The 24,587-nt window shown below is 39.5% G+C and overlaps 2 protein-coding genes across 2 annotated transcripts; one reads left to right on the top strand and one right to left on the bottom strand.

Moving 5' to 3' along the window:
• Nucleotides 1-4,367: 4,367 nt before the first annotated feature.
• On the bottom strand, nucleotides 4,368-15,650 carry miga2 (mitoguardin 2). The gene is made up of 16 exons (XM_085793090.1): nucleotides 15,549-15,650; nucleotides 14,095-14,389; nucleotides 13,749-13,959; nucleotides 12,594-12,709; nucleotides 12,352-12,475; nucleotides 11,961-12,100; nucleotides 11,644-11,761; nucleotides 10,650-10,756; nucleotides 10,375-10,487; nucleotides 10,062-10,134; nucleotides 9,671-9,757; nucleotides 9,474-9,572; nucleotides 6,540-6,674; nucleotides 6,391-6,444; nucleotides 6,186-6,302; nucleotides 4,368-5,210 (listed from the first exon to the last, which is right to left on the bottom strand). Exons 2-16 carry the CDS (start codon nucleotides 14,188-14,190, stop codon nucleotides 5,007-5,009), a joined length of 1,794 nt encoding a protein of 597 aa, XP_085649216.1. The 5' UTR covers nucleotides 14,191-14,389; nucleotides 15,549-15,650; the 3' UTR covers nucleotides 4,368-5,006.
• Nucleotides 15,651-16,635: 985 nt separating this feature from the next.
• Nucleotides 16,636-23,454, top strand: st6galnac4 (ST6 (alpha-N-acetyl-neuraminyl-2,3-beta-galactosyl-1,3)-N-acetylgalactosaminide alpha-2,6-sialyltransferase 4). The gene is made up of 5 exons (XM_085793089.1): nucleotides 16,636-17,050; nucleotides 17,174-17,323; nucleotides 18,229-18,638; nucleotides 19,809-19,916; nucleotides 21,762-23,454. Exons 1-5 carry the CDS (start codon nucleotides 17,039-17,041, stop codon nucleotides 21,946-21,948), a joined length of 867 nt encoding a protein of 288 aa, XP_085649215.1. The 5' UTR covers nucleotides 16,636-17,038; the 3' UTR covers nucleotides 21,949-23,454.
• The last annotated feature ends 1,133 nt before the right edge of the window (nucleotides 23,455-24,587 follow it).

Genomic DNA, 24,587 nt, shown 5'->3' with positions numbered 1-24,587 from the left:
GACATTGGGTTTTCTCCAGGCGCTCTGGTTTGCCCACACAACAACAACAACAAACTAAAAAAAAAAAAAAATTAGTAAAAATTAGGGCTTGATTGACCCAACACAACAACAAAAAAACAAAACAATAAAGGGGGTCGATCCTCTATATTGATCTTATGAGAAAAAAACTAACAGCTCAATTTTTCTCTAAAAGAAGAATATAATTAATATCCACCGTTTCCCCCAAAGTATAAATTGACTAAGTCACAACAACAAGTCACAGATCTCCCCTCGCAAGTGACGCACAATTTGGTCAATTTACAGTATACCTAGGACATTGGGTTTTCTCCAGGCGCTCTGGTTTGCCCACACAACAACAAACTAAAAAAAAAAAAAATTAGTAAAGGGGGTCACTCCTCTTGCGTTAGTGTCATTTAGATGTGACATCTTATATTCATTTTATGAGAAAAAATAAACTAACATCTCATTTATTTCTCTAAAAGAAGAATATAGTTAATATCCACCGTTTCCCCCAAAGTATAAATTGACCAAGTCATGATGCCTCACAACCAAGCCTCCCCCCCGCAAGTGACGCACAATTTGGTCAGTTTATGCCTAGGACATTGGGTTTTCTCCGGGTGCTCCGGTTTGCCCACACAACAACTACAAACTAGAAAAAAAACAAAAAAAAAACAGTGAAGGGGCTTGATTCCATCGCCAGCCCTTTGCTGCATGTCACTCCCCTTCTCTCTCTCTCTTTTCCTCTCTCTCTGTCTCACCCTCTCTCTCTGTCTCACTCTGTCTCACCCTCTCTCTCTGTCTCACCCTCATCTCTGTTTCTCCATTTCCTGCCTCTCTACAGCTATCCTAAAAGCCAAAATAAATTTTTAAAAAATAAAAAAAATCCTAAAAAATGTTTTTGTATTGGTGTTGGTATTTTGCAGTATAAAATCTGTTTTTAGACCTTTTTTTTTTTTTTTTTTTACAATGTAAATATATATTTCCATTTTTTTTTTTTTGTCGACAATGCTTTTTTTGTTGAAAAAAATACATTTGAAAAACAAAACAAACATTTATAGAAACAACATTTTGTATGAGAAAAGTTGCTGGTGCAACAAGAAACACATAAAGCACCATCTGTTGGGAAATAGCATAATAAACATATTATTTAATAACAAAAAATAACATGTAATATGGAGAATTAAAATCAATGTACAGTTTGTGCTGGCATTGTAATTTAACAATAGAAAAGACAAAAGGCATGAATAGGACACTTGTAATGTACAGCAGCGAAATGAAAAAGAAATCACTTTCCTTATTTTGGCCATCTGAAATCTTTATAAAACTCTATAATCCAGGTCTGCAGTTGGATTTTCAAATGATTTTAAGCTCCTAAATACTTTCTTCATCTTATTTCTAGTGGTTTTTTTTTTTTTTTTTTTAATCTAGCAATAACAAGGGCTCGGCCTCAGTCTAAATGTTGCAGGAATACATTGATCGATGCATCTCGAAAAATCTACACTGTTGCACATGCAAAGGCTGCAGGGTGGAGGGGGCAGATCTCTGATCGCCTATACTCTCATTGCACGGGGACAAATAAGCAGACCAATCTTTTAACACAAGACTACATATCTAAATATTAGCATTTTTCCATAACTGCGTTTACCTGCATGATACATACTGCTGATACTCTACAATAACAGGACTTAAACAAGAGGGATTGGACCACACATCGCCAGAGGAAAACATTCAGCACGGAGACTTTAACAAAAACATGACAGTAACCAGAATGAACAATTTCTATTATAGAGTTTTCTGGGAAATATAGTTTCTTCACTATACAGCATGTTTGTACTATGCTATCAATAATATGTCATTTCTATGAAGTCAAATCCAGTGGTTTAACACTGAATACCAAAAAGAAAGGAGTTGTGGGGACATTCCTGTATCGTTCTGCTTTTTCTAATAAAGTGCAAAATGCTTAAAAACATAAAGCTGCACATCTGTCGGAACAAGGAGCTGATTTACAGATGTTCTGGTCCATGTTTGACAGAAACAGAAATAGTCCTATGATGCAGACTCTTGACACAGGTATTGCGTTGCAGCATGAGAGAGTTCTGACTGTCTGACCGAGGCGTGTCGCAACAAGATCAAGATCCAGATTTTATCGAGACCATAAAACACACACTCGAATGATTATGAACGACAAAAGAGTCGACTTCTCTTACTTTGTATGATAGACTATGAACTACCAAGAACTATGAAATCACAGAATGATCATCAGTCGGGCAACCACAGACATATACACGCTGTGCTTATATCGCCCATTAATAATAAATAATCCTTTCATTTCATCATTTTTCATTAAGATAATTTAGTTTTTTAACAAAAATAAACTACAGTCTGCATCACACAAATCTGCTTTTACAGTAAGGTTGCAGATGAAAACTCCTTTTAACTTGGCATCTTAGCGCCGCCCACCAGTGTGTCTTCAGTGCACTTGTGTACGGTAAGTTACGGTGTGACTGTTCAATGCCCGCTTCTTCATTTCAAGTCGACATGGAATCAGAAAAACAAAACAATATCCTTGCTATGACGCTCTATATTCTGTAGATGGCACTGTTGTGTCACTTTTTAAAATGGGATGTGTGTAATTTGTTAGAGCTGTGTGTACACTGGCTGTTTGACAGAGGAGGAAAAGCACAGGTGTAAATAATAAGATCAGTGATAGCTCAAGTCCTCGAGTTGTAAATGCACCAAAAACTTATGTTAAACACAAGTTAAAGTCGTGACTGAGCAGCTGCTTTAATGGTTTTCTATTATGAATACCCTTTATTATATTATAGAGAAGATAACTGGGAACACTTGTATGATAACTACACATTATCAAGCATTATTGAATACGTTATTCATCATTTATAAAGATTTTTTTCTACATCGATACTAATTAATATGTAATTTATAAACACGGTTATGAATGTGTTCAATGACTGTGTTTTCAAACATCATTAATGATGGATTCAGCATATTTATCCATTACAAACCGGTTATTTAGATGAGATGTCAGTGCATTTTAACATATAATTAGTTTGACATGTCCTAATGGCCATGAGTGTGTGTATTTACTAGTTCACTTATAATATGTTCTGAAAATACAATCATTGAACAAAATTATATACAAGCTTATCAATCGAGATGTACACATTCATAACACTTAGTATCAGTGTAGAAAGAATACTTTATGAATGATTAATAAAGTATTAACTAATACCAATAGTGTGTAGTTATAAAATGTTACCAGGTTGTTTGTGTTATGGTTGGGTCTGGAAAAATGAACCCGTTTGGAAAAAACTGCATTGAAAATATGTTGGAATATTCTTAGATAAGAATATATTTATGTTGATTCGATTAGACAGAAACTGTGTGCACTGAGTACTCTGTCACATTTCAGAAACAGATCTCAAGTACTGCATAAAAGTTTTACACGATCAGTGAATAACTGTAGCTGCCAAATAAAAGTAGTGGAGTAGAAATGATCTCCAAGTTGAAATCAGGTTAGAAACTCTCCACCACTGCTGACTGACTGGGACACTTCAATAAAACCACGTTATCAATAATATTATTAGTAACACTTGTGCTTTGCCTTCTGACATATCCGCTGTGGAAAATACGATATATGTTTTTCCTGATCGACTTTTTTCCCCCCTTTACACATTTTTGTATAATTTTTTTAAAACATTTATATGTTTATATCATTTGTTGTATTTGGACTGGTTTGCCTAAAGCAATCTCACCATTATATTAATTTCATATTTGGTGAGTCAAACTGAGCTTTTTGTACAATTTAGGCCACAATAGCAGAAGCAATTCAAGTGGCTCAACCAATTATTTAATGGATTAAATGTGAGAATTTGAAATAAATAATGCATCACCTAATTTTGATTTCAATTTACTCCCTGAGAGCAAACACTCTTCTATTTATCTGTTTTCTATTTCACTGGCGAAGACCGTCTGAAAACATTTCTTCATTAGTGTTATTATTATTCATGCGTCTGTGCCATTTAAAAAAAAACAGATAATGCGTTTCATTTGTCGTCAGGTAAGATTCGAGGGATCGCTATGGAAAGAACCATTTGCATTTGGTGGGGTTGGAATATATATAATAGGAATAATTAAATTTCTATATGATTGACATGTTAGCACCCTACGCTAATTTCGCATGATGTCCTTTTGCAGTCGACAACAGCCTCTTGATATGTCACATGATTAAACCAAACAGGACTCGATACTTCTTCAAATTAAAACAGGAGGATTTTAAGTTTCATCAGTGAGGAAACAAATTCATCGCGTCTTTCAGTGGAAGCGAGGAGGCCGTCAGGAATCATCATGGGTTCAACCAAACATCCAAATCCTTTCCCCTTTAATATAAAACATTAAATATCAACACACTCGTCCATCCCCTCCCCCCCACCCGCAACTTCTTTCCACATAATAACAAAGACTGTGACGTCCTCATCTGACGAATGAAAGGTTACAATGCAAATACTCGCTCTGTGAAGACACCACTCGCTCCACGTGGAGTAATAATAATAAAAGGTAGACGGGCCCGGTCTCAGGTGTGACTCTGGAGCTCCTCTGTGTCCTCGTCGTCACCCGACGGGGGCGGAGACTGGGCCTCTCACGTCTCAGATCACATGACTACAGTATCGGTATGAGTAGTCTCCCCCTCCATTAGTACCAGCGATGCTGTCGGACTGTCGAGTGAACACGTAATCCGCCTGCAGTGGTTGTGTTGTGATGAACACAGGTGGATGAAAACGGTTAATTCTGGCTCACAGTGTATCACAGGATCACAATTCAATCCAGTCTGAATGAAGGTACAGAAAAAAGCCGTGACTTGTTCCTCCGCGTCGTCGTTTCCTACTGGTTAGTGTAGCTGCGTCGTTGTGGTCTGCACTGCACAAAGCCCCCGTGATGAAGTCAGTCAGTCGGTCACAGTCGGTCAGTTCTCGGTCCGTCCATCGTCTTCAGTTAGGTCCCGTGGAGCCGTCCGTGTCGCCGCTGGGCAGGGCGCCGTTGAGCTCCAGGAGGTTGTCGATGCCCAGATACCCCAGTAGGATCTCGCTCCGGCGGTGGGAGAGGTTGAGGATGTCTTCGGCCAAGCACTGGGCGGAGGTGAAGCGGACCTTGTCGTGGTCAAACATGTCCTTAAGGTACTGCACGATTTGTTGCTGCAGGGGAGAGAGGAAGGGAAACGAATGACAGAGATTAATATACAATATATTACGGTGTTTTTAACTTAAACTTAAAGGGATAGTTCAACATTTTGGCAAATTGGCCCATTGCCATAATCTCTATAGTTTTAGGAGTATGTTCGTTGCCTGCGAGCTGCTCAGAGCTACGCTACGGAGGCTCATGGGATTTCTTGGTTTCCCTCATCAAACTCATCAAATACACAATCCAACAACTCCAAAACGCTCTGGTGGACAAGTTGTGACCTGCACATTCACCACGCTATGAGATAATAACAGAACGTTACGAGACAGAGTTGTTTTAGAGGTAAATGCAGAGACTGCTTGCTGAAAAACTTCCCCCGGCGGGAATGCGCATCAGCGGTTTTGCATAAAATTACCTCGCATAGAAAACAACTCTGTAACGTTGTGTTATTATCTCATAGCGTGGTGAATGTGCAGGTCACAACTTGTCCACCAGAGCGTTGTAGAGTTGTTGGATTGTGTATTTGATGAGTTTGATGAGGGAAACCAAGAAATCCCATTAGCCTCCATAGCGTAGCTCTGAGCAGCTCGCGGCTCTGCTACGCTGTTCTAAAAATAGCTTGCACCGACAATTAAAGGTAACAAACCTACTGCTATGACTATAGGGATTATGGCAATGGACCATAATGGGCCGTTGGATTTAGATCAGGTGACAAATAACACTTTTGTTTTAATTAATATAATATAGTATATAGTATATTTTTTGTACATAATTCCATATGTGTTCCTTCATAGTTTTGAATTATTGAGTATGAACCTACAATGTAGAAAGAAATAAAAAATAAAGAAAAACCATTGAATGAGAAGGTGTGTCCAAACTTTTGACTGGTAGTGTAATGAAATGATTTTCACATCAGCATCCTCTGTATGTAACCAATGTACATAGTAAAAAAGCTTTGTTTGTGATGACAACACACAACGTGCTCTCACCTTGAAGATGGTGCACACTTCGCTGAGGTGCTGCCTGGGTCCCAGAAACCCAAAAGCTAAAACAGGGCTCACGTGTTCTGATATGGCGTAGAAGTGGGAGATAAAACCGTCAGGAACCTGTGGACAGGAGAGGAGCAGCTGTTAAATCTACACACACACACGAATAAACGTAACACACTCAGTTTTCAAACTGTCTCGAACTCACCATGAGCAGACGCCTTTTTGCCTTTAGGACGGACCAGCAGGCCGTCGCCAGAGCCTAAAAGACACAGTGGAGTCATTTGTAAATGTCTTATTGGTGCTTTCACTGAGGATTTAGTGTGTGTGTGTTTGTGTGAGTGAGTGAAAACTAACCGTCTCCTTAAAGCTGTCGGAGAGCCAGCGATTCCTCAACACAGCCACCACAGAGGAGGGAGGACTCTCCAGGTCCTCGAATGCATCCATGAGGATGAAGTCCAACACGATGTCGAAAAAGTTCATACACACCACCTGCAGAGAGCGTCGCGTTAAAATACACAACAGTACCGAGGGGTTGTAAGTGTGTGGCTGTTTTGTTCATATTTCAGGATGATACACACTCCTAAGAAATGTAGCAATAAGGAAAATATCAATGACTATGACTTGGGTCATATATTAATAAAAAAGTATTAAAGGAAGAGTTCAACATTTTGGCAAATTGGCCCATTGCCATAATCCCTATAGTTTTAGCAGTAGGTTTGTTACCTTTAATTGTCGGTGCAAGCTATTTTTAGAACGGCGGGGCAGAGCCGCGAGCTGCTCAGAGCTACGCTACGGAGGCTAATGGGATTTCTTAGTTTCCCTCATCAAACTCATCAAATACACAATCCAACAACTCCAAAACGCTCTGGTGGACAAGTTGTGACCTGCACATTCACCACGCTATGAGATAATAACAGAACATTATGAGACAGAGTTGTTTTTGAGGTAAATTCATGCATTCATGTGACGTTTCGTTATTATCTCATAGCGTGGTGAATGTCTGTAGCGTAGCGTAGCTCTGAGCAGCTCACGGCTCTGCTCCGCCGTTCTAAAAATAGCTTGTACCGACAATTAACCCATTTAATCCCAAATTTTTCCCAGACATGAAAATATCCAAACCATGTGCCATTAGCAACTCTTTGAAATAATCAATCATTATTTTTTTTAATTTTCATGGAAAAATAGGAGAAAAAGTGTGTTTTATAGTCGGTCACAATTGTGACCGGTGGGATAATATGTATACTAATTTTACATATCCATCATAGCTATCAAATTGCTTATATTCCAGCCCAATTTTAACTGGGCTGTACTACAGAACTCTTTTTTTACTGTTACCAGTGCCAGCATACATAACAGATGCTTGTGTGCTTTATCACATGTTAGTGTGGCTATTTTACATATCAAAAACATGTAGAACGACTAAAAGCAAAAACGAAAAGACGCCTATCAACATTGCCATTGTCACTTTTGTGAAAAATTTAAGACATGCATATTGTAACTTTGTTATTGGATTTACAGTGTGTTACAGTTAGTGCAATATTGCTTTAGTGTACTTTTCATTTTACCATTGTAAATGTACATTTTTAGTGCAATATTGACTTATTGACCTAGGGGTCACTCAGAATAACCTGCATAACCTCAGTCTTACTTTTGTTCAGGTTCAAATGTAATTTCAAAACCAACATGACTACAAAATACACATTTTAACAAATTTGATGCAAGCTTTTAAAATAGTTTTTTAAGAAAATCCATGAATTGCTCATCTTGCCAACCCTTATTTGTCACTGACCCATGTATGAGACCTCCTTCCTACAACATCTCTGTAGAAGAGGTGGCTGCTTATGAGTGCATTGAGGGACCATGTAAAGGTGGGGCCCCACCACTTCTTGGACCTGATTAAGATATGACACCTTATGAAGGTTGTTTGAATGTTTAGATTTTATTTTTGACCACCTGCAACCTGCACCTGCTGCTTGGTTGGAACAGAAACCTGCAGCCGCGCGGCCCTTTGTGGGAAGGTTTGCCCATAGCTGCTCATGTGGGTATAGGGATTTGCCTCTTCACCAACAGTGGGTGGAAGTGGGGTGGTGAGAGGGAAGTTATCATCCCTAATAACATTGTTTCTTACATAATCTTTTTGCCTAACTTTCATTCAACAGCCTGGCTGGCAATTGGCCAGTCTCGCCCTTATAGTCCATATCACAGTCACTGGGGACAACATCTATTTCACTTTGAGAGATAGGTTAACTGAAATGCTTTAGGGTCTGTAAGGTCCAACATATACTGTGTTTGATTCAAATTTAAATAATAATAATAAAAAAAGAAAGTTTTTAAAAAGTAGAAAGTTAGCTACTTACACTGTGTTATCCCACCGGTCACTATTGTTGCCGTCAACAATTTTACTCATGCTGTGACCACACTAAACACAGTTGAGTGATTGTAGATGCATATATCAATACTAGACACCTTAAAGATGATGTGTGCCAAAAATCTTTCTCTTATCTTTATGTCAACCTTCTTTACTGACCTTCTTTGTTGAGGCTTTGATGCAGCCATCTTCCTCGGATGGTGCAACCAGGAAGTAATCAGCTCTGATCATGTGACAATTTACACTAAACATGTGAAACTGCACATATGTGATCAGAAGGGTTTCTTGCTTCAGTATTTTTTGGAAATATGTTAATACTCCATTTACTAACATTTTTAGGGCCTTTCAACTGGAAATATTTTTTACGGTCACTTTTGTGACCGATGGGATTAAATGGGTTAAAGGTAACGAACCTACTGCTAAGACTATAGGGATTATGGAAATGGACCATTTTGCCAAAATGTTGAACTATCCTTTTAAATAATAGTCACTATAAAACTATCCTTAATGTTTTAATGACTTTTGAGTATCTATCTGAATCAATCATTTATAATAAAGACGTCCAGTCACAGAGTAGACAAACCCGACTGTGGTGCAGCAGTTCAGTTAAAGTTTAATTCAGGCTCGTCACAGGGTTTCTCAGGTTCATGTAAACTGTCCGAGCCTTCATGAATAAATCAATAAACACATAGGCTTAGAGCAACAGATATAGCATGAAACAAGATCAAAGGTCAAATCCTAGTGTGTGTCTGGAGCGCCTGCTGTTATAACAACATCATCTGACAATATCAGTAAAATAAATTTAAGAAACACAGAGGTGCGTTCCCTGATCAACACTCAGAGGTAAAGTGAGAAGAGACAAACTGTCTTTCTCCTTTTTTACATCATTTTTCACAAGATTCGACGACGGGATCACTCACCCCTCGGCCCTCCAGCTCCATCGTAGTGATGGACCACGTCTCCTCCCTCTGAGTGTAAAGCAGCATGTCCTCGTAGCTCTCCAGGAAGGCTTTGGGACTCTGAGGTGAAGCAAGAAAAGACGACAACAATAAACAAAAAAACAACACAGAAGCTGATTCGTTAAAGCTGTTTTCAAAATGAACAAGACGTTTTTTACCTTGTTCGCCTTCACCATTAAACCTGTGATCATCTGCTTCCCGGTCTCCATGAAAAACGTGCGATGAGTTTCATCTAGCAACAGGACCTGAGAGGAAAAAAAACAAACATAATTTTTTAATTATATAGTTATACACTATGAATTAAAAACATAATTTCACTCTTTTACAACCAAAATAATTTCCATTTAAAGCTGCCTGTTCTGCTTTTGACCACTTGTGGGGCTATAGATCAATGTTGTGATGAACTGCTCCTTCTACAGTTTGCATGAGGTTGTGTGATTTTGCCAGTTCATATAGGTAAATGGTTGTAAAAGAAGAAAATCTCAACTAGTAAATGTAAACATTGGACATTTAACAACGTGAAATAACGTCTTGTGAGCTGAAACACACCTGGAATGCTTGTCTGACACAGTGTAGTTTGGAAAGGAAGTCTTGATCCCCGTTACATTCAAGTAATTCAGTCCTGGTGAAAAGAGACAGGTATTAAAGTCAAAGTTTCTATGGCGACAGGTGCTTATTTACTTCATTTATAGAAGACATTTGTTTATAGTTTATAGTGTTTCTGGTCACAAAGCTGAATGTTTACTCTCCTTTTATCTGTTTAATGAACAAATTAATCCACAAATTCAAAATGCTGCATCTGGAAATGATGCAGATGTGAACTAAAACAGTAAAGATATAACATTATATATTATTGAGTTACCTCAGGGACCTATAGGACACTTTGGCTTCTCGGACCAGTGACAAGGCTTCTTCATAAAGAGCTGCGGGTTTAAGCGGCGGGTAGACTTCATCTAGAGCCAGGGCATCAAACATCTGCACAGACGAAACACACATAGCCCCATTGCACATCTGTCTATGCAGGAAAAGCTGCAGACATGATTTGAGCTGCAGAACCACTGTCCAAGTGTCCCTGATACAAACACTAGAGGGAGCTAAGGAGTCTGTGACTGCTCTACCTGAACCTGAAGAACTCACCTCTGCAGCCGAGAAGAAGGAGTCATCGGACGCAATAGTAGTTGCATCGTTGTCTTGTAGTCGGTGGAAACTCTCCACTTGAGGCAAGATTAGAGTTCCTTCACTCTCTGACAGAGGAACAAGACAAACGGTGACGACAGATATAAAATATAGTGTATAGAGTACAGTGACACATTTATCATGACTTATCTTCCTCAAATGTCACTAAGCAGATCTCTTATTATCCTTCAGACTTGACTTTCTTCACCCAAAATCGATAAATTCACAAATTTTGTACTCACCGTCATGCCAAGGAAGGGTTTGGAGAACTTTCAGAGTTATCAAAACGCTTTTGTAGTTCCAGGGGGGGTCCGGCTGGCAACGAATTTTCATATAATGGCGGTGGATAGAGCTCGCTTTTGAATCGTCCAAAACACACACTATGAAACATCCAAATACCTCCATACTGCTCGTCTGTACTGACCCAAGTGTCCTGAAGCCTATGTTCGGAAAAAATGAATTTGATCTCTGTTTTTAGCCTTGTTGTTGTAGTAGCTCCCAGTGGCTGCGCGAGATGTTCTTCCGTGTTTACATCATACATCCAATGGTTTACGATGAACAAACATCTCGCAGCAAATCTCCCGCATCTCGCGCAGCCACTGGGAGATACTACTACAACAAGGCTAAAAACAAAGATCAAATTACACTTTTACGAACAACTTTTTCATGTGGCGGCTTCAGGACACTTGGGTCAGTACAGACGAGCAGTATGGAGGTATCTGGATGTTTCATAGTGTGTGTTTCGGACGATTCAAAAGTGACCACTATCCACCGCCATTATATGAAAATCCGTTGCAAGCCGGACCCCCCCTGCAACTCCAAAAGCGCTTTGATGACTCCGAAAGTTCTCTGAACCCTTCCTTGGCATGACCGTGAGTAGATGATTGGTGAATTATTGATTTTGGGTGAAGTATCCCTTTAAGGTCACATATATAAGGTCACACACGACTCTCACCAAAGTCTGCCAGGACGCTGTCTGTTGGGATACTGCTGCCAAAATCCTCTTGTAGGTGGTACGCCCTGTCCAGCAGCGACTCCAGCTTCTCGGCAAAGACTTTGTTACGGGGTTCAGTCTATAATCACAGAGAAACAGCAATTTACAAGCCTCAAAATTACTTTAATATTATACAAATAATATTTTCTTTCAGTTATACTGTATTGACATTGTGTTACTTTAAACCAACTACATTCAGATTACAATGGGTGAAAAATGATCCAATGTAATCAGAGGAAAGTAAAACCAGCTGTGTGTAATGAGTGTTTCATGGTTACCATGGAAAAGTCTCCACACGCCGCAGCCGCAGCCGCCCCCTGCAGAGCCAGGCTGTTGTTGCTGGAGGTCGAGTGGGTGTGATGGCGAATGTTCAGGGCCTGCTCCCACTTCTGCAGAGCTTCCTCAAACAGCTCCATCCCTACAGGAGGAAAAAGCACCGACACTAAACCAAACTGTCTATAAATGAGACAGAAATCTATCTATATTTTTTCATGACTGAAGCTTTGTAGCTTCCTCTTTAAAAGTGTAAAATGACATCCCTTGGTCTCAATAATGTGGTGGAACTACATCCTGTGGACATAATACATTTCTCATTTCACACACTGGTCATATGTCACATTATAAACACATGATAAAACTCAGAATAATATTAAATACCAAAATACCAACCCATTAAATACAGATTCTCTGCATTAGCATCCTCTACTGTCCCCGACTCCTCCACCACAGGCTCTGCCTCCCAGGGCGTGGATGGATTGGCTGACGACTGATTTGGGGAACTTGGTACCCGCATCTGGGCCAAAAAATATAAAATCATACAGTAGAAAGACAAAATGTGAAAATAAATGAGGCATGTAAGCAAGAGAAGAAAAAAAGAAAGTAGAGGAAACAGTATGGGGGATGAAACTAACCGATGCCAAGCTGTGTGAGGAACTGGAGTGTTTACTGGGAGCCAGGGAGGAGATCCCACTCATGGTGTCGTTGCTCCTGGTGCTCGGACTCATCATCTGCCGCCCCGTGAACGGACCTGTACAAACAAATACAAACAAACTCTCTTGTTTGGTGCCATAACCCACCGGTTCCCAAACAGCCTCACAACAAGGATATGATTTTACATATGGCTATTTAGACTAAGATAAAGCAGGATCAACCAGTCCAAGTAATATCTATGTAACTTATGAGTACGTAAACATTGTCGCTGTCATGTGCAAACTTAATTTTGACACATTACTTTAGAAGAAGAATATCTCATTCAAGGTTATATCCATAAACCATAGTACTGACTGAGTAAACATGTGAATATTGTTACTGTGCAAATTTACATTTTGAGATGGTTTCATTTTGGACACGGGTACTCAGAGATCATCTTTCACGTTTAACACAACCTGTAGGCATCTAAATATAAGGAGGAACTTTTATTTGTATTGTTTTATTTTGAATTTTAACTACTACTTTTATCTTTTTAACAATTACAGCTAAAATGCAGAATTTCTAATCATTTTAAAATGTTATTTGATTTCTGGAAATCATCTCACAACCCCACTCTCAGTGCCTTGCGACCCTTATGGGGGTCCCAACCCTGACTTTGGGAACCGCTGCTATTGATTGATTGAAATGTTTAATTTGAATATGAAAAACAAAATAAAAAAAGAGAATAAGACAAAACATTTAAACATGAGATATAGAAATACATATTCGAAAAGGAGTGAGAAGAAGTAAAACTCATAAACTCCCATCCTCCCTCCTTAAATAATGAATAACTACCTAAACCTGTCTTACATTACGAAACATGAATATAATTAACATATACACCTAATACAGTAATTATATACCTACACATATGCACACGTACACACTTACACATGCATACACATACACATCCATATGTACACACACACATCTCCATACATACAAACATACATACTATGTACCCATATACAGTAATATATTCCTACTACCAGCATCCACCTTCACATTCAGTAAACACATACACACACTACCCACGCTATAACACACACAGGAAATTCGGCATTTCAAAATTGACAACATAAACAAATGCACCACACCTCTCTTTAGTGAGGACGGTCGTCCCGTCTTTATCAGCGCCTCAGGTATTCCCACCGTCTTCTGTCCCTCCTTTCCTTGCGTCACCTGCTTCCTTTTCCTCCCGCGCCTCTTGAGCTGATGAGCGGTGAGAGCCAGAGCCACGCTGCCCAGCGCCGTGGCAAACAGCACCTTCTTCAAGCTCGGGGTGAGCTTCAGCTGGGAAAATATGGACTGAAAAGAGGAGAGAGAGAGAGAGAGAGGGGAAACATCATCCGTCATCGTCGTAGCTGTCGCTCATTTTTCACCTCAACAAGTCTGCCATGGATAGAGATGCAAAAACGTAACTGCGTATGCAAAGTGGCTTACCTGCCCAAATGTGGAGTAGAGAAAGACCGGGATCTCCGCTACCGTCATGGCCAGAGCCTGGGCGATGGACATCCCTTCTGCTTGTTTGAGTGACATCTCAGAAAATCAAAAAATGCCTTCAGGCCACCGTCTGCCGGAGCTCCCTCACATTCACTCTGAACGAACTTTCCTCCTCTCTGCAGAGATCAGCCAGCTCAGGGCTTCTTCCTGATGGACCGTCTGTCGTCATTCAACCCTGAATCCTTGCGCGCTCCGCTCCAGTCCGGTGGTTTACACAGTTGCAGGTTTTACTCCCCTACAAAAGATAAGACATATTAGGTCTAGTCTAGTGCAGAAGCATCCTCTATTTATAGCTGCATCGGGGCCCTGCAGTGATAATGGAGACAATAGGTGCTGCTGCTGCTGCTGCTGCTGCTGCTGCTGTGGCTGCTGTTGATCTCAGGGCAAAATCCGGTCACAGAATGAACTTGCGAAAGGTTCATGGTTTAGACTGGGAAGATCAAGCTCGCATTAACTGTTAAAGCAGCAGAGCAACTTGACATCCTGCCAGCTCACTACTACCTATCTACACTGCCTGGTATGCAGCCAGTTACCCAAAGCTTGCTTCACACCTAGCTACAACACATGACCAACAGCGTGACAAACTTGGCTGGACTTCTTTCTTTCTTTCTTTCTTTCTTTGGAGCAAGGCTGTCTGATTCAATGAAATTATTGATTATTAATGTGCAAAAATAACAAATGATTCAGACATTCAGTCAGACATGGCAAATTATTAATGATGCAGAGGCTTTTAGTTCATTTCATCTTCAAAGCCATTACTGAGAAACTGCCACCATACTATTGAACCATGGTCCATATCCAACAGACTTAACATGGCAAGTCTGCCTCTTTTGCTATGATGCACCTTGCAATTGTGTTTTGCCCTAATTATTCATATGGTGTATTTGTGATGTGTCCTAATTCTGCATATACTATGTGCTTTTGATTTGAATACTGTTTGTGACCTCGACGACATTGCAAACACAGGTCAAACACCTCAATGTCAATTTCGAGAACGAATAATAAAGGTTTGTATTGAATGAATTAATAACAAGACTGGACTGTAAGGTGAATATCAAAGCTAGGCGGCTAGTTTAGAGGCCGTGAATGAACCATGGCACCACTTTATCTATCAACTTTTACCACAAAACACAGAGTATGTAGGCTATGAGGTCAGTTTTCGATATTTTTTTATGAATGACAAGCCACAAGCAGCAGCAGCAGCAGCACAAGAGCATGCTAACGTTAGCTAGCACAGTTAGCTCGCCTTAGCTCAGCTCGAGCTGTCACTTGACATCACGGCAGCAGCCGGTTTAACCGGACACTGGCCGCGGGTCTTTGAACTGACACAGAGCTCCGTTGACAGCTCACCGACGACAACAACTAATAACATAATCCCGTACACAGGTACATACCGCGGGGATCCATCCGAGGCGGCGGAGGGAAGGGAAGGACGTTCCTGTGTCAGTGAAAGCCGCACACTAGATTTTTTTACTCGGGGGCGGTGCTTTGGAAACGTTAGGAAAAAGTGACACGGCCGTGAACCAATCGGATGCGGAGTACGGGCAACGGAATTCTTTGGTCGACCAATAGAATGCAAGGTGGGCGGGACTAACGCGTTTATCGTCCAATCACGTCGTAGATCATAGAGCATCATTGTCCCCCGACCGACAGGAGGACAAGAATCAGAAAGTAAAAGCTGTCAAAAAGTTTCCCGGTGGTTCGTTTGCTTACAACACGGTTATTCAAAGAAGAAAAAAGAAGAAGAAAAAAACACGAAAGACACGGAAATGACGGTTGTTTTTTGTGATATTACTTTGCGGTCACGAATAACTGATTTTAATATTCACTCGACTGGCCTTTTAAAAAAAAAAAACTAACCCATGCGATTTCGTATTTCGGGAAGCTGATTTTACGAGTGGGACGTGAAGGCAACACTGGCCCGTCAAGTTGGCCAAAATAACCAGAATGGATTGTTTCCGGATGGGGCATTTCCTTTTCAGAATAAAAGCGCAAAGGCTTAAGCCTAATGTACAATTTATAACCAGGTGCTATGCTTTTATTCTTTCTTTTGTCTTTTCTTTTCTTTCTATTTAAAAAAATTAATAAATTTATATCACAGTGGCCTGTGGATAAATAGCTTGATATTTATATGACAACATAAACGTTTGTTTTGTTTTGTTTTTTCCAAAATGATGCGTGCATTTCACACTACTTTTACATCAAGATACACATTTTATTTTAGAATGCATGTAATAATATCAAAGAAATTTTTTCATGAAATGTGTTATAGTGCTTAAGTTTTTCCAAGGGACACTTTGTAATAAAATGATCTAAATGCCATAAAAAATAATATAGTTAATAATAATGGCTTGAGTTTGGATAATTTCTACAGTTCTGAGAGTAAACCAGATGAAAAAACGTTGTGTTGATTTTACACAAGTGCACAGAACACTTTTGTTGTGAAAGCCAGACCGGAAGCCATGTCCGGGATAGAGGAACTTAGTGCTGAATCAGGGCTTAGAAATAAATCGATAATAGGTCACTGTATCAACAGACCCGGCGAGAGATAACAGCAGCCAAGGGAACAGATTTTTATAAAGTGGTTAAATCAGATGTGGTGCAGATAAAGACACAAACATTGGACCTGTTATCTGCTGAGGATGAACACGGAAGTTTCAAGTCCTAACAAAGATAAGGATCTCTCTTGGATTTAAGATTTGAAAGCACTCGCCAGATCTGAGCATATATAGCAGCCATTAAAAAAAAAAGAAAAGAAAATGTAAATATGAATCCTCCACGGTTGTGCTCGTCTGTCTCGCCGGCTCTGCCTCCCGTTAAGCGGCTGGAACAATGAGCAGCGCCGGGCTCTGTGGAGCAGCAGGGCCGTCCCAAAGGCCTTGACATGAAATCCCTGGTAAGAAACTTAAGTTAAGCTATTGTACTATGCCATTATTAATATCTTATTTAATATTTTACAGCTATGTTGTCTGAGGTCTGAACTCTTTGTGGTCCTTTCCTCTCCTCTCTGTCTCCACAGGTGCTCGGTTGGCTCTGCCTGCTCTGCCTCAGCCTCCTGCTGCTGTTCTGGTTTGGACATGTGATCACACGGGAAGAGCCATCATCGCCCCCCGCGCAGAGCACCGGGCTCAGGGGATACACGAGGATCTACCCCGGCAGGATGGAGCAGGTGAGATCAGCATAGGGATCCAGGACTCCAGGCCCAGGGCAGGGGCCAGAGGGTTTTTTTTGGGGTCTATAGGGTGAATAAAAAAAAGCCTAAATCCAGATGTGCCAAAGTTGAAGAGACATGACTCATTGCAGCAGCTTCTACAAACAACTGAATATAGAGAGGGGAAGTATTCTTGTAGATTAAAAAAAAAAGAAGAAGCAATTTTATACATTCGACATTAAATCTGCAACAGAATAAAATGTGTAAAAGTGAAAGTGTCTGAATACTTTCTGCTGCCACTACATTGTATAGCAGGTTATTCATTTGGAATGAGGGAGGAGAATATTTTATGTGGCAATATCTTATTGATACATGGATGCAAAGTATCAAAGTATCATTCTTTGTTATGAATGTTGTTGTTCGGTCTGTCAGTGTGACCATTTCATTTAGCAAGAATAAAGAGACTGAAGTGACATAAACTGAGATTAAGAACTTTGATTCTGAATATTCTTTATTTCAAACACATTAAAAAAAGAGAAAAGAAAGACATATAAAATAAATAACACGTGTTATAGTCTCCTAAAAAACAAGAACAATGTTCAAATCAGATCGGTAAACAACGTATTCGAAAGGGAGCAGGAAGAAGCTGAGCCCCTTATTCTTTCAGTTCCCACCACTTTGTGTTATTAGAAAAACAATAATGTCAAAGTTTTCCTTTCAGGACATAATGTGCAGTTGCAAATCGTATAATAAATCACAATGTTTCACAATATGTTATTACGGTATTCAAGGTAAAATGTTGTAAATTAAAATACTGTGACTTGTGATAATGTGATCCTGTTTATACAATATTAACAGGATCATTGTTATTGTTTTGGACTAACTACAAATCTCATCTTTCCTGTCTTTGTCTTCGTCACCAGTTCCTGGACATGCACTGCGGCCACTGTGCCTTGGTCTCCAGCTCAGGTCAGATGATCGGCGCGGGCGCTGGTGAAGAGATCGACAAGATCGGATGCGTTTTCCGGATGAACAACGCGCCCACGCAGGGATACGAGAGGGACGTGGGGAGCCGCACCAGCGTCCGGGTGGTGTCCCACACCAGCGTTCCCCTGCTGGTCAAGAACGAGCGCTACTACTTCCAGCAGTGCGCCGACACCACCTACGTGTTCTGGGGTCCGGAGAGGAACATGAGGCAGGACGGGAAAGGACGCATCTTTAACGCGCTGCTGAAAATAGCCAAGAAGTATCCAAAGGTCCAAATCTACGCTGTGAGCAGAGAGAAGATTCAGTACTGTGACTCCGTGTTTCAGAACGAAACTGGGAAGGACAGGTAGGCTACAGGAGAGGAAATGAGAGCTGTGGTTGATGAATTCTTTGTTTTTTGTTTCCCATACACTTCAGTGAACCAATATAACACACATAACACATTCACATAACAGTTATCAGTTATTGATCGCTGTGCGCATGATTGTTTTTGGCATTTAGCTTTTAGTTGACACTTAGATTCACTAACTTTATATCAAAATGTAAAAAAGCAAAAACAAAAGAAAAAGATTATGATATGATCTGATTATAAAAAAGATTTTATTCTGTGGGTAATGGGGGCGGGACTAGATAAGCTTTTGCTTCTCCCGCTTTCCCTTTCGGCCATGTGTATTGTATTATTTGAACTAAGATGAAGTGTGATGATGATTATTTAAATTGACATGCCCGAAATAAACAAATTGATTGATTGATTGACTATTACATCCTGTTACTGTTTTACCTTCACCACTGACTCCCATTTTGTTAATGGACCAGTATCTGTGCATTTTACTTTTATTTTTGCGCACATCTGTGGCGTTTAATACCACGATTAAAGCAGAAGTAAGCAGAATGTTTGTGTTAAAGCATAAGTAAGTGGAATGTATGTGTTATTATAAGTCTTAAATAGTTATATCTTCCGACAGCAATCACTTATATAGAGTGTTTGGTCTGAAACACGGGTCTGTCAGTCACTCTGAGAGAGAACGGCATAAAGGGGCGGTCCTCTCTGTGTGTGCAGCCAAGGGATGCACGTGAATGTGGTGACGTAGGGATGAGGGCGGGGACTGCTAACTCCATCCGCTGACAGGAAGTTAGCCAAAACCACCGGATCGCTTACTTCTGCTTTAACAAATGCATAGTCACACTTTTAAATTAGTCACCACACTGTCGTTTAGGGTCGTTAATACACTATGAAGTTGTACTGTGCAGTTAATGACTGCTATCAGTCCAGTTTTAGGCTTTTATTTTGGTAATACACAGGTTTTAAATAAGCCTGATTTCTGTTTTTTTATTATCAGAAAAAAGTCTAGTGATTATTTACTTAAAAGGCTGGAAGTTGTCACATTTTTTCCATAAAACACTTCCAGAAACAATAAATTAATCATAAGAAATAGCTTCAGATTTATTTGTATGTCTTTAATTAATGTTTTAAACAGATGTGTGTGCTCTCTCTCTCTCTCTCTCTGTCCTGCAGAATGAAGACGGGGGCGTTTCTCAGCACTGGATTCTTCACAATGATCCTGGCAATCGACATGTGTGACACGATCCACGTCTATGGGATGATCGATGACAACTACTGCAGGTGACACATTTACAATGTAGTTTGTGATCTATACTTAAGCTCCATCTTTCTGTTCACGGGTCAATGACGTGATGCAACCCAGTGTCAAGTGGTGTAACTGCTATTTTTTCCATTAAAGAGGAACTATGCAGGATTTTAAGCTTAACTAACCATGCTACATTTTTACCTTAATTATACAGCTTCGGAGAAATTTTGATTTAAATAAATGACTTTACTATTTACGGGGAGAATGGAGGCTTTCATCTAGCATCTTTGGCCGAAAACCAACCTCACCCATTGTCAGAGCTCTCAAACACGCCCTATAACCCATAATCTCTTGTTTATGACAGATAAGACTACACAAATATACACGTTGTAAAACATTTATGATATATGAAGTCATCCACTGCTAAATGGATTGCTTTCTCGCCGGCTTCGTTGAAAATAAATGCACACGGCCAGGAGGAGGGTTAGCAAAACAACAGGCGACAACAACCAGACTTGCATAGTTCCCCTTTAAAATCTGACTATAAAGGAAAATAAATCTGGACTCAAGTGTGGAATAACTGTAATTCACTTTTGCAATACAACACTATAGTTTCTTGACAAGATTTTACACAATTTGTCACATTTTTTAAAAGAAAAGTGGTGTTTTTATAAGTCCTGCTCATTATTGGCAATATGCATTAACATTGAAATATAGAAATACAGGGGCGGTGCGTGGCGCAGTGGTTAAGGTGGCCGCCCCATGTAGAGGCTACAGTCCTCAACGCAGGCGTCCTCAGTTCGAATCCCGCGTCTGGCAGACCTTTCCTGTATGTCATTCCCCCTCTCTATGCCTCCCCCTTTCCTGTCTATCTCTACTATGGCTATCAAATAAAGGCATAAAAAGCCAAAATATATACTTTTTAAAAAAAAAAGAAAAGAAAAGAAATATAGAAATACAGAAAACAAATCTATTTCAATTTAAAGCAGATATCAGTGGAATGTTTTTGTTAATATAAGTCCTAAATAGTTCTATTTTCCGTCAGCAATCACTTACATGAAGTATTTCAGCCTAAACACGAGTCTCTCCGTCACTCTGCTCTGCTCTAACCCGAGGAGAAAATGTTCCTTGTGGGATACAAGTGTTATCCAATGAGGGGAGAGAACGGCATGAAGGGCTGTGTGTGCAGCCAAGGGATGCGCGTGAATGTGGTGACGTAGCACGAGGACCAATTGATGCCTGACAAGGGCGGGGGCTGCTAACTCATGGTGCGTTCAAGGAAACTCGTACTTTGTGTTTTTCCTTCCTGTGAAGTCATACCAGTTCGATCTGGTACGAGTTCACGGGTCGGAAGTTACGAGTGGCCGTTATAGGGAACTTTCACAGACAACAGGACGGTAAAAACACGAGCTACGGGTTACCTGGAACGCTACCAAGTCGTAGTTGTGACTTGAAGCTGTAACTTACGGTTTCAAAAGCCTGCCTTGAACACAGCATTAGCCGAAACGGCCGTGCCGATGATATCTGCTTTAATGTTTTCAGAAGAAAGTATATATTTTTTATAAGTACACTTAAATCCACTGTAGGTGGATAAAATGTTTGATGTTTATCATTCTTTTGTGGTTACACCATTCAACATTTCCGGTTATTCAATCTTACTTTGTTAAAATACGGTCATTTAAAATGACATTAAACCAACATAAATAGTAAAATGTACATTTTAACAAATCTGATGCATGCTTCACAACATTTCTTCATAAAGATATTTCTGAATTGCTCATCTTGCCAACCCTTATTTGTCACTGACCCATACATATGTTTAATTCAGTATCTTATGTAAACTTTCCCTGTGTATGTGGTATCTTCTCCCCCCCTGACAGCCGGGCCAATCACAGCACCGTACCTTACCACTACTATGAGCAAAACCGGATCAATGAGTGCAGGATGTACAAGGTCCACGAGCACACACAACGCGGGGGCCATCGCTTCATCACGGAAAAGGCCATCTACGCCAAATGGGCAACGCGGCATAAAATAGATTTTAACCATCCGTCTTGGAGCCTCTGAGGATTTTTACTGTTGCTGGAGCAGGAACTTTATCAAGTATGTTACTGATGGACTTGGAGTTACGCTTTTCATTTTTATTTTTATAGTGCAACATGTTTTTTATTCACTATGTGATGTGATGCTGGCTCATGGTGGAAAAAAACAATATCTGCAACCACAGATATTAGAATAACACATTTCATGTCTGTGATTATCCTCAGATAATCAAATGAACCAGCAGTCAGGTGGTAACAGGTGTTAATTTACCACCAGTATTGATACTGACAGAACATAACAAGCCACTAAACTCGACACTAGACCAGTTTATACCAAAGCTGACACTTTTTAATTTTTAATTTTTTCTTTTAACTCGTGCCTTTCGGCCTCGTCGGGCCTCGTGTCATTGTGCAATCTGGCCGGTGTGATATTAAAGCTGCAAATATGCACCTTTACTCTATGAGACAGAAAGTTACTGGAACTAATTATTATTTCCATCCTCATTAATCTGGTGTTTATTTATTTTATTACTGTTATTATTATTATTATTATTTTACAGTTAATCCGTAAGTGTTTTTGACAGAAAAGAACAAAAATAAATGTCCAGTATTAAAATTTACACATTCAAATTGTTTTGTCCGACCAGCATCAGTCACTGTCAGAAACTGATAATTTCAATACATTTCAAGTATTGTTTGTGGCACATTTTGTTTTTTCTTTCCTTCAGTGTTTTTCAAAGCTGATGCTGCTCATATACACCAGACACACAACAGATGAACATGCTGGATACAAATGCATTGATGATTTTAGACTTTTACTTTATTATTATTCTCAGTCGACTACTTCCTGTTGGATGCTGTTAGCTTTACGCTCTTTTACCTGCACTTACTCCGACCCGTTACAGTGTTTCGATTGCTTGAAGTGGTCGGTTAGCTTTTTAGTCACAGGCTCATTTCTAATGTGTTCACATGTTTCCTGAGTGCCATTTAACCCAGACAGCGTGTTACATGTGGTGGTTTAACATGATGGAGCCCTCTGTGGCTTTGTTTTTATTATTTAGGTCCATCATACACGCACATATACACTTATTAAACCACCGTCTCACTCACATGTGGGTGATAATAATCAATAATAACCCACAAAGCAGACAGTATTAAAACAGGACTGCGGAGACATTCACTGTCTTCTGCTTTTCAGACATCGACTTTTCGAACTGTGTTTACCCTTTATATTGTGCTGCCTGTTTACAATGAAAACTATAGTGCTGCCTTTTTTTTTAGTTGCATAATGCTTATTTTGTGACTAATTCCAAAGACTGTAATAGTATTTGCACTACTGCGCAAACTACTGTGTCAAAAGTATTTTACTGCTATCTATAGGTTTCAAACATGACCTGTTGTAATTCAAGTGTGATGCTGTTTGTTGTTGCTAATGACTTTTCTTAGTGAGGATGTTTATATAGTGAAGACTTGAATCTGAACTTGAAGCACCACCGGCCATTGTGGCCAGTGGGAGTGTGAATAAACAAGCTGTCAAAAGAATGAACTCCCCTGGTGTGTTTGTGGGTGGGTGGGTGGGTCTGTGAATTGTGAAAACACAACTCTACTTTGTGTGGATGACAGATGTTTTCACTCACTGAGATCTCCTAGGAGTGTCGTCGTGTACAAACTGTTCTTCATTGACAACGGTCTCGCCCCTGTTTACTTATGTTGCCTTCAAAAAAAGTTTAAGCCAACAAAAATTGAGAAATAATGAATGAATGAATGAATGAATTTATTTATTTCGGTATATCAAGCTTATATAACCGAAAGGGTGTAGGTTGAAGCCAAAGCTTATATACCCCTACCCCTTTTACCTTAAAAAATTAAAATAAAATAAAATAATATATATATATATATACGCATTAATACAATAGGATCAGATCACAGACATTTGAAATTAATCAGTACACTTAAATTTCTGATCACAACAAAATAAAGAATTGTACACAGCGCATAACCCAAAATAGTACAAAATCATTGAACTTAATTTTCCATACTGTAACGAGAAATTATGTTGTTCTTATAAAGTTTTTTAAAGCTGACTAGAGTACAGCATAATTTAATATTTTCAGGACAATTATTCCAGATGTTAACCCCTCTAACAGAAAGACAGTGATTTTTTACAGTAGTTCGAGTCTTTGGTTTCTCAAATAATAGTGGTCTTCTCAGGTTATAACTGGAATCCTTCATTTTAAACAGATTCTGGATATCTTGGTTTATTTTTTGCTTTGTACATGGTTTGTATTGTAATGTAATCAACTAAATAATGGCAACAATACAGATATAAAATGTTTGACCTACAGCTTTCCTGATGTAAACGAAGCCTTCAAAGTTCATGTTAACAATCTCTCCATGGGTCTTGTTACTGAAGAAAGAGTAATTAAGTTATGCAACTGAAAATGTCAATACATAATTCACTATAGCAAGGACCACGCACAACAATGTGCCATTAGACGATTTAATGGGATGATGAATATAAAATCAGATTAAATGGATAAAGAAAAAACATCCCATTAAATCTTCCATTGTTTATTTGCTCTGTGGTTTAATAATACCCAGTGGCACGTTAAGCATCTGTTTGTGTAAGAAATTAAATTGTTTTTCCAACTGATAAATGTTACA

The sequence above is a fragment of the Trachurus japonicus genome, chromosome 12 (genome assembly GCF_045865225.1).
Source record: "Trachurus japonicus isolate A0001 chromosome 12, Traja_1.0".
Classification (NCBI taxonomy): Eukaryota; Metazoa; Chordata; class Actinopteri; order Carangiformes; family Carangidae; genus Trachurus; species Trachurus japonicus.
This window is presented reverse-complemented; position numbering and strand designations above follow the sequence as displayed.

Excerpts from the sequence above, each read along its gene's own strand:
- miga2 (XM_085793090.1), bottom strand. The coding sequence starts at position 14,190 with ATGTCACTCAAACAAGCAGAAGGGATGTCCATCGCCCAGGCTCTGGCC. Across the intron at positions 13,960-14,094 it reads TCTACTCCACATTTGGGCAG|TCCATATTTTCCCAGCTGAA; the intron begins GTAAGCCACTTT and ends TCCTCTTTTCAG. Across the intron at positions 6,303-6,390 it reads CAAAAAGGCGTCTGCTCATG|GTTCCTGACGGTTTTATCTC; the intron begins GTGAGTTCGAGA and ends TCCTGTCCACAG.
- st6galnac4 (XM_085793089.1), top strand. Across the intron at positions 17,324-18,228 it reads ACCCCGGCAGGATGGAGCAG|TTCCTGGACATGCACTGCGG; the intron begins GTGAGATCAGCA and ends CTTCGTCACCAG. Across the intron at positions 19,917-21,761 it reads ATCGATGACAACTACTGCAG|CCGGGCCAATCACAGCACCG; the intron begins GTGACACATTTA and ends CCCCCCTGACAG.